The sequence below is a fragment of the Cervus elaphus genome, chromosome 1, assembly GCF_910594005.1.
Source record: "Cervus elaphus chromosome 1, mCerEla1.1, whole genome shotgun sequence".
NCBI lineage: Eukaryota > Metazoa > Chordata > Mammalia > Artiodactyla > Cervidae > Cervus > Cervus elaphus.
The window spans coordinates 72,632,710-72,643,285 of NC_057815.1; the positions used below are offsets into that span (position 1 = coordinate 72,632,710).

Genomic DNA, 10,576 nt, shown 5'->3' on the forward strand with positions numbered 1-10,576 from the left:
TTTTGGGGTCTAGCAATTCTCCCAGGTGGCTCAGATGGTAAAGAATCTGCCTGCAATGCGGGAGACTTGGGTTCGATCCCTGGGTTGGGAAGATCCCCTCAAGGAGGGCATGGCAACCCACTCCAGTATTCTTGCGTGGAGAATCCCCTTGGACAGAGGAGCCTGGTGGGCTGCAGTCCATGGGGTCACCAAGGGTCAGACTAGTGACACAGCCTAGCGTCCTTCATGCCCAGACACAACCGAGCAGCTAAGCACAGCACAGCAGTTCTCCACATTAGAAGCTTATTTGTCTAATGGTTCTGTGGTCTCTCGGGGCTTTCTTATGCTTACTCTCTACGTGATATACGTTTCTAGTTATTTGCTTATTTTTACTTGTATTTTTAAATTTAGTGTACTTTTCTATAATGTATAATTATGTAATTAATTAGGTATGATGTCTAATTAGGTCCTGCTAGTTCTCAGTCACATAGTCTCTACATTTTTATTGATGTTTAGTACATTTATATTTAATGTGATTATTTTTATATTTGGATATATTGTCTTCCATTTTTCCTATTTGTTTTCTCTCTGCCTCATTTTTATTTTCCTGTTTTTCTCCCTTCTTTTATGTTAAAATATGTTGTGGATTATTTTTATTCTCTATTAATTTATTGGCTTTATTTCTCTGCATTGTTTTTATTGAGTGTTTTAGAGACCACAGTATGCAACTTTAAATTCCCGTAAAATACAAGAATCTTGTAATAGTGTAGTTTCATTTATGCACTCTCATCCTTTGTGTTACTGTCATGTACAGTATATCTTTATATTATAAACCCTAGAATATTGTTATCATTTTACTTAGAGTCCTGACTTTTAAGGAAATTAAGAATGACGGAAAGATAGTCCTGTCTTGTGAGAAATTAAACATATTTCTTATTTTCATATATCACTCATATTTTTATTGTCTTCTCTCTATCCAGGTTATCACCTGATGTTATTTTATTTCAGACTGAAGTATTGGCTTTTGCATTTCTTGAATTTAAAGCTATTAACAATGAACTCTCTCATTTTTAAAATTCATTTGAAATGTCTTTGAGCCTTTAATTTTGAAAAATGGTTTTAAAATAGTTTTCTTGGAAGACAGCTTTTTTTTTTTTCCCTCAACAATTTGAGTTTTATTCCAGTATTTTTTTTTTCTTTGTTGTATTCAAAGTTTTTCTTACTATCTTCAGCTTGTAGTAGTTTTTTTATGATGTGTCTAGGTGCAATTTTCTGTGTTTATTCTATTTGAGATCACTGAACTTTTTTAGCTGAGAGTTAACATTTTTCATCAAAGTTAGCAAGTTTTTCATTATTATTTCTTCAAATATTTGTTCAACCTTTTGTCTTTCTCTGTTCTTATTTGACTCCAGTTAGCCTTAAGAGTTCTGAGAGATGTTACTGACACAATAGTTTTAAACTTTGATGGAATACTTGGAAATAAAATGGAGAAATATGGATGAAATGACACAATTTTCTAAGGAAATGGTTCCTTAAATATATGTAAAACACAACCCAGTAAATTTACAGTGGAAAATATTAATGTGACCCATTTGTCTTCTTTTCCTGTTTTTACAAAATCTGTCTGTAGGTGCATTTCCTCCCTCTGCTCTTTATGCGCGAAAAGATTTGCTACAGCGATCTACCCATATTGCTACAAAGACTTTTCAAGCTTTTCGCATATTTGTGAACAATGAGCTCAATGAACTTTACACAGGACTGGAGACAGCTCAGAAGTTTCTGAGACCTGGTGGTCACCTCGTTGCCCTCTCCTTCCATTCACTGGAGGATCGCATCATTAAACGATTCCTGCTTGGGATAAGCATGACAGAAAGGTTTAACCTAAGTGCTAGACAGAAAGTGATACAAAAATCACAGTTGGATTCAGATCAGGAAAATAAGAAGCATGTCTCTGTAGGAAAGGCCCCTTTAACGTGGAAATTGATGCACAAGAAGGTACTTACTCCAGAAGATCAAGATGTACAGGATAACCCCAGAGGACGCTCCGCCAAGCTTAGAGCAGCTATCAAATTATGAGAAAGTTTTCATCATCTAATCCTTCAAGATTTTCCTCACAGTTTCTCATGTGATATTCCTGGACAACCTAATGTAAGAAAGTGTGGGATATCTAAAGCTATATAACTATATATGTGTGGATCTAGAGGGTATCTAGCTTTTTTTTTTTCCTCAAAAAGAAAATGTAAGAAATATTAGCATGACGTAGAAAGCTCAATTCAAGGAGCAGCAGTACCTCAAAACTAGAAAAGTATGTTTATCTTAGCAATATATTTGACTTTTGAAATGGTTAAATTCTGGTTAAATCCTTTCTTTAACCAGGAAATATTTTAAAAGAAGAAGAGGAGAATATTGTATGTAAAATCAAGTTGTCAAAAGAGAGATTTTAATTATATCTGCATGCCCAGATTCTGAATTTAGATATTCAGATTTGCAACAGACTGTCTATGATTCAAATAGTTAATAATGATCATGGAATTTATTTTAATTTTTCACTTGGGAACAGCTTTCTCAAATACAGGTATTACCATTTTGAAAATGCATTACACTGATAAATTTAAATACTGAATTATAGTGTTTATTGTCTTAAGATTTTTCCATATGATATGTGCCATGTTTTCATATATTGCAAACTAAAAATATAGAATTGCTCTAATAGCCTTCACAAAGGATATTTCATAAAACTTATATTTGAATTCAGTTGTATTTATTATAGTAATAGCCCAGAATGCTTTTGATAAATAGTGAAATCTCTTATCATTTGAATCCTGCATTTTAAACTGAGCTATTCAAAATAGTCAAAGTCTATTGAAATGGAAAAGTTTATCATCTATTCCAGATACTAAAATCTGTGTGCTGTTAATTTTCTTATTTACAAATAATAACTAATTGTAAAATGTTTTCTCAGGCATTCACATGGTAGAGGATTCTTTAATAAATAGTTGAAATTAATTCATAATTCACATAACTTTTTATGCGTAAGTATGCATTTCTGATTTATTCAGTTATGATGCAAGTACTGAAATACAGAAACAAAGGTGAGTAAAATATACATAGCCCAAAGTACCAGTCCTGTGGAGTTTATAGTCTAGCAAAGAAGAGTGATGGCAATTAACTAATCACAAAAATTAATATAAAATCGACGAAGTGGTAAGGGCTGTATAGAAGTAGTATGCTGTGCTGTGCTGTGTTTAGTCAGCACCATAAATACATCCAATAGGGATTTCATCTACTAAAGGAAACCAGGTCTGACAACATGGTACTTGATTTATGACTCAAAGAATGAATAAGAGTCAAAGGATACATGGGCATGTTGATTAAAGGTACATGTCAATGATTGTTTTCTTAAGTAGTTCCCCTTGAAGTCATATTTATACTGTTAATTTGCTCAGTAAACTATATTCAAATACAGGAAAAGTTCATCTTATCAATTATGATTACAGAGCCTAAGCTGGCGAATCTAGTGAATAAATTATCAACAGAATTAGACGGGCGAAAGATAAGAATTAAAAACTTAAATTTATCTCAGACTTACTTTCTCTACCTTCGTAATAGTTAACTTTGGTTCCCAAGTTTGTTTACCACTTTTAATTTACAAACTGTTAAAACCTGAGGATGTCCCAGGTGGCGCAGTGGTAAAGAATCACCTGCCAACTCAGGAAACACAAAAGACATGAATTTGATCCCTGGGGTCAGGAAGACTCCCCTGGAGTAGGAAATGGCAGTCCACTCCAGTATTCTTGCCTGGAAAATTCCATAGACAGAGGACCCTGGTGGGCTACAGTCAAGGAGATTGTGAAGAGTTGGACGTGACTAAGAGACTGAGTATACACGCACATTCAAATCTGAAGAATTCTGCAGTGAAATCAGAATAAGAAAATATTCTAGGGAGCAATGTGCTCAAATTAGAAATGAACGTACCTAGTTTAATCCTCTGAATCCTTCCTAAAGAATTTTGTAAGTTCCTCTTTGTATGTAAGTTATATTTGTGAATGAGAATGATTCCCAAAGGTAGGTGCCCATCTGAGTATGTGATTAGAATACAAAAGATTGCATGTAATATTCAGGAATGATTCACCTATGTCATCAATCATGTTTGGATGTTATATAACATGGGAATTTTTTCATTAATGTTAACTGGAAACTGCCTGCATTGACTGGGTTGGATGACATCCTTCCAAAATCCATGTCTTTTCCAAAACATCATAATGTGACCTTATTTGGAAATTTAGCTATTACAGATGTTAGCAGTTAAGACGTAATACTGGAACAGAGAAGGCCCTTAACCCCATATATCTGTGTCCTTATAAGAAGAGAAGAAAGACAGAGACACAAGGGAGAATGCCACATGAAGACAAAAGCAGAGACTGAAGTGATGTATCTACAAGCCAGGGGACACCAAGAATTGCTGGCAACCATAAGAAGCTAGGAGAGAAGCATGGAGTAGATTCTCCCTCAGGAACTTTAGTAGGTATTAATAACTGCTGAAACCTTGGTTTCAGACTTCCAACCTCCAGAACAGTTAGAGAATAGATTTCTGCTATCCTCTGCTGTCCAATCTGTGGTAGTTTATTATGGCAGCCTTAAGAGACTAGTACTCTGACCCACCAAAAAAAAAAAAAAATCTTGAATAATATGCGTGAAAAAAACCCTGCTTCAATAAACACAAAATCGGCTTCAAAATATTATAGTGTAAAAACACATTATCTATTTTTTATAATTAGGCTATTTGTGACAATCATTCTTACCTTCCTCTTAGTCTTAGTTGTAGGATGAATAATCAAATACATGGATGAGTTTCAAATAATTAACACTGGAGAATGGTTTTGGGGAATTTATACAGTACATATAGAAAATAAAAACAGATTATTAAAATGAATGTACATTGCTTTTCCAATAAAATATAAATTATATAAAACAAGCAATTGTTTTGCATTTCTAAATCTTTCTATTGACTGCTTCTGCCAGTCATTTTATATAACATAGATCCCATTGTGTAGGACATCAATTCTTAACAGTTTTAGTAATTGTTCATTAAGAAATGAAATTTAATAACTACATACAATTTTTAGTTGATACTCCTATTTTGTATGTTCATTTTGTTTTGACAATTATATGTTGGTTATTATGTAATCTTTGAAATTTCTACGTTAATTTCAGGGGAAGACACTAATAATATCTATTTTTTTCTAGTTCATGTAATATGTGATATATGGTTTGTGCTTAAATTCATTTATATTGAGCTATTTATTATATTACAACCAATAGTTTATAAGAAAATACACTATGCCTCACTAGGTTTTTGAGGTTAACTAAAACCTCTTAAAATTAGCTTGTAAATATTTGAAAATCGTATTTTCTTTAGTCTTTGCAGAGTGTTACATATCTTCAGAGGTTTATAAAATTCTAATTTTTGTTTTTAAATAAGAAGCATAAATAATAATGAATTTATACTGTAGATTTTTTAAATAAAATTTAAACTTCATTTGAAATCTTATTCAAAAAGTATGAGTCAGTACTTAATGGAAAATTCAAAAGGTACAAAAGATAGAAAATTTATATTAGCACTTTGATTTGGTTATAAAAGATGAATGCATATATATTTATTCAATAAATATATATTAAAGCCTGACCTTTTAGGAAGAAATCAAAAACATCTCTCTCACTTCTTTCTTTTTATACTCCTTCCCTTTCCCTTTCTCTGTTCAGATGTGAATTTCTTATGCCAGCAGCTACTGCTGCTAAGTCGCTTCAGTTGTGTCTGACTCTGTGCGACCCCATAGACAGGCAGCCCACCAGGCTCCTCTGTCCTTGGGATTCTCCAGGCAAGGACACTGGAGTGGGTTGCCATTTCCTTCTCCAATACATGAAAGTGAAAAGTGAAAATGAAGCTGCTCAGTCGTGGGGACTCTTCGAGACCCCATGAACTGTAGCCCACCAGGCTCCTCTGTCCATGGGATTCTCCAGGCAAGAGTACTGGAGTGGGTCACCAGCAGAGATGACATTAATTTATATTTCACATTTACTCTGGGAAAAGAAGTATTATGCAATATTAGTATGTACTCTCACAAACTAAGCTCTACATGTTAGATTATTAGTAATGGGTAAGACAACTAAAAATTGCTTCTAGTTAAACTTCTCTAATTTTTATTTTAATATACCTGTCTTTCTATTGTGTTTTTGTGATTGCTGCAGTATTCTAATAGATTTTGTGTGTGTGTTAGCAACAGTCTATAATAGAAAGAGATAAGCATTAAAATGTAAAGGGAATTTTGTGAGGTGCTTGATAAATATGAATTTAATGGCAGAAATCCTGATCAGAGATATATTTTTCTCAGAACCACAATGCCATATGTTCAATGTTGAATGAAGCATGGTTTGTAAAAATCAGCATCATATTCTAAAGAAACTAGATTGTATAACAAGCATAACTATTTTTATATTATTTTCTCAAATTTCATCTGTTTATTGCTACTATTCCCAACTAATGTTTGGTAACACACAGCATGATTTGCAGGAATACTAAGAGATAGTTTAAATATAAATTTTTTAAAGTCTTGTTACAGCCTAAATTTTCAGAAACATTAAATGTTCAATAGAATTAATTAATGCAGATGCAATGGTGATAGTTCATTATACTATCATTTAGATGGACCTTAAAATTCTTCACAAAAATTTTGACCACCTTACTCTCTTTCTCAGATAATTTACAAAGTAAAGAAAAAAGTGTAACTCTGATATGCAGACTATAAGTTTGCCTTTTTGGTAATGTCACAACTCCTTAGGCAATTCTTTATCTTAAACACAAAGCATTTAAGTACAAATTTTCTACCGTTAGCATATGCCCTATTAAATATATTACTGCCCAGATGCTAGAATACAAAGCAGAAATCAAACAAGAGGACATGCTCCATTTCTGATTCTTGAGTTATAGGTTCTCTTCATTAAGCTCCATCTTTATGCCTGGCCAGTAATACTTGTCTGCCTTACACAAGGTAAGGATTTGTATTGTTAAACAGTCAAATGGTATGGTTCTTCATTCTTTCACAAGGATAAGCATTATCATCCAACTCTTAGAAATGCTAAATTGAGGAGAAGTCTATATAGCCTTGTAAATAAAACCGTTGGCTTTGGAGTCAGAAAAAAATGAGTTTAAATTCCAGGTCTGCATATATTAGCTGGATATGCAAACTGGGCATGCTCTTTAATATCCTTAATCCTCATTTCTTTCACTTTAAAGAGTGGACAGTATTGGGACTTCCTCATCAGGTTGCTATGAATCAAATAGAAAATAATAAATATTTATGAGTTAAAAGTCATAATTACCAAAATATAACACATTTCTGGGCACCATGGCTAAGGAAATAAATACTTTATTCCTAGTGGTTTTAAATGAAGCCTGTGCATCACAAGCAGCAGTTGATTGGGTTTATAGTCAGTTTTATTATGGGGAAATTTTATTCCTATTTATTATTTATTTAACACCCCCAGTATTTGCTATAGTTTGACAAGGCATAATAAAACACACAGTCTTTGCCCTTGTGGAGTTTCCATTTGTAAGAAAACAAACTGGGAAAAATAGAACCAGTTATTTGACATTCATTTAGGTTGGAAAATGTTATTTGTCCTCCTACATGTCCATATCAGTAAGTGCCTGAAACTAAGTGGTCCTTGTAGTGAGATTCTCCAAAATACATTTTGAGGGGGAAAAGGAAATGAGTATTTTATGAGATAAGAGATGGAAGATTTCTATAGGAGTGTTTTAAAAGTTTCCTATTTCTGCACTCTAAAGTCAATGCAGAGAAACTACAGGACCAATAAAGTGTGTAAGTTGCAGGTTTTAAAAGGGAAAATAACATGAAAGGTAAATGGACAGTTCACACTTAGGATGAGCTGATGATCTCTTTTACAGCGCCACGGAAAGGTATGTTACTGAAACAGGATCCATACAATTCCCACACCCTTACCTTCATCTCAGAGTTTATAATTCTCTCCCTTTATCTCCATTTTGTACTCCTGTATCTCAATACAAAGCTTATCTTTGTTCCTTTTCTGTCTTCTCTAGGACCTATTTCAGTCAATTTTGCTTTCCCTCATCAGTCTTCCATCCATTCTGCACTAGAATCTTTCCTTCAATCTACAAAGGTATTCAAAAATGAACCATGCTGAAAGCAAATCATAATGACCAAAATCTCTCCTTGACTATTTTCCTTACACAAATACCACCATCATCCTGTTTTCTTTCATATCTTGACCTCTTATTTGTAAATATTTCTTTATCTGGCTATGCCAGGTCTTAGTTGTGGTGTGCAGGGATCTTTAGTTGTGGCATGCAAGCTCTTAGTCGCAGCATGTAGGATCCAGTTCCCTGACCAGGAATCCAACCTGGGCCACCTGCCTGGGAAGCATGGAGTCCTAGCCATTAGACCACCAAGGAAGTCCTGATATCATAACTTCTTAAAGTCTCCACTACATCTAACTTTGCATTTGTATTTCCTTTATCCAATTCTAGTATACTTTCTGTAGGAACTATTGTCTTAAAAATTAATGGTGACCTCTTAATTACCCTACCCAATATCCTAATCATCCTCTTCACTTACTTAACCTCTTCAGCATTTGATAACGTTAATCCATCGTTCCATAAAAATCTGTGCTCCATTGCAGTCTCCAAAGTCACTTGTGTAGCTTTGTCTCTCTAACTCTGATTTTTTCACAGAATTCTCTTTCTGTGTTCCAGGATTCAGACCATGTCTTCTGTGAGTTTTTCACAAGGTATAGGTAGTCCTCTAGATGTGCGTCTAGTGAAGGCAGTACTGTGAAAATACCCCACGATCATCCATAGAGTAAATGAGAGATGAGTATCTTGCCAAGATAACAGACAGTGGAAAGAACAGAAATAGGGGGATTCCTGGTTGTTCAAATTGACATCAAATTAAGTAAGGTATGTACTAATAACCAGGACTTGAGCTTTGGAAATGGCAAACAATAATTTGGATCAACCATCCCACTCAGAACAACTAGAAAAAATCTAGAAAAGCTTTTTTTTTTAATAAGTAACTTCGAAAGCACCAGAGACTTAATACTGCAGTGAAAAATATCCAGAAGAAGGAAACTCAAAGTGGTTAGTCTAGCATTTGTAGCTGCCACTTGCCAGTTCCACAAGTGGCAGCTAAGAAACTAAATATTCATTACAAAAATACTGAATCACTGTGTTGTACAATGAAACTAATAATTTTGTAAATCAACTATACTTCAAATAATAAAAATGAAAGAAAATGTGCAACTGACAGACTATGCAACTCATGGAACTTTCAAGTGATAGTAAACATCTTACATTTCTGCACAGCGTTTTTATGGTAAGAAAAAAAGAATATGTCCTCTTCCTAGATTTACATATATTGTTTATGATTTTGCTTTTCTCTTTTTAATGGCACCATACTTACTTCTGAATCTATAAATTACAGTTTTCACACAGAAACCTCTTTGATGATGAAGGAAACCATGTTTAAAAGCCAGCCAGATGGTTCTCCCATTTCCTATTATGTACATTCGTGATATTCATGGGGTAGGGAGGGGTTAGGGTGAAGGGGAAAAAATAACTATCATGAGTGTTGAACCTATCTAGTTATTCTAGAATCTATCATTGTTCCTTTGAAGAAATTCAACATTTGTCTTACAACCAGAGAATAAACATCAGCTGCTAGAGAAAGCTATTGAATTTCAAAATCCCTTTGAAATGTCACGTTAACCTGTTTAACTTTCAGTCAGTTCTTTAAAGCACCAAACATTTCCTGATGACTCCCAGATCTAAGACTGCTTATATTTCTCTAACTTAAAAGCTTGTTTCCTTCACTTGCAAACGAACTGTGGTGAATGAATCAGCATGTTTCGGCCTGGGAGAAGGGTATCACAGCTGCAATCTGTGTGCAGTTGTTCACAGGTTAGTTCAACTTGTGAACAGGGTCAAATGGAAAATCTGATCATTTGACTAAAACTACAAAGCTCCAGCCTTCTTTATTTTTTAATGGCTATCCATTAAATTTTAATCTTTTAAGTTGTAATTGTTTCATTGATTATCTTTTATTCTGAGATGTGTAGAAATCAGACAACCACTAGTCTAATATTTGACTCAACAATATCAGCGTCCTCAGTCGTGTCTGACTTTGCAACACCATGGACCGTGGCCCATCAGGCTCCTCTGTCCATGGGATTTTCCAGGGAGGAATACTGAAGAAACACCTCAATTGAAGTCACATTTCCCAAATCTGACCCTGTGTTCGTTAAAGGCTGTGTTGACAATTTCTACCTATTAAACTCATCTGGCTCCTTTGTTCCTGATGCTTCAAGCTCCCTACTTTGTTTTAGAAGATCCCAATCTTGCCATCAACCAACCAACCCAGGCAGTGTACCAGCAAGGCTAATCTGGATAGGAGTTTTGTGCTAGACACAAAGAATAGAAGGGATGGAATGATTTCTGATGATCTGTGTAGATCAAATATTCCAGACTAGTGCTATCCAATAGAAATATAATACAAGTCACCAT

General features: G+C 34.2%; 1 protein-coding gene across 4 annotated transcripts in view; it reads left to right on the plus strand.

The window, feature by feature from the left end:
- METTL15 (methyltransferase like 15) overlaps positions 1–5,538 on the plus strand; it is a 202,129-nt gene extending 196,591 nt beyond the window's left edge. For all 4 annotated transcript variants that reach the window (XM_043908405.1, XM_043908396.1, XM_043908411.1 and 1 more), the window contains one exon: positions 1,610–5,538. In XM_043908405.1, the coding sequence (XP_043764340.1) occupies positions 1,610–2,055 (446 nt within the window). In that variant the 3' untranslated portion in view covers positions 2,056–5,538. The remainder of the gene's footprint in view (positions 1–1,609) is intronic.
- The last annotated feature ends 5,038 nt before the right edge of the window (positions 5,539–10,576 follow it).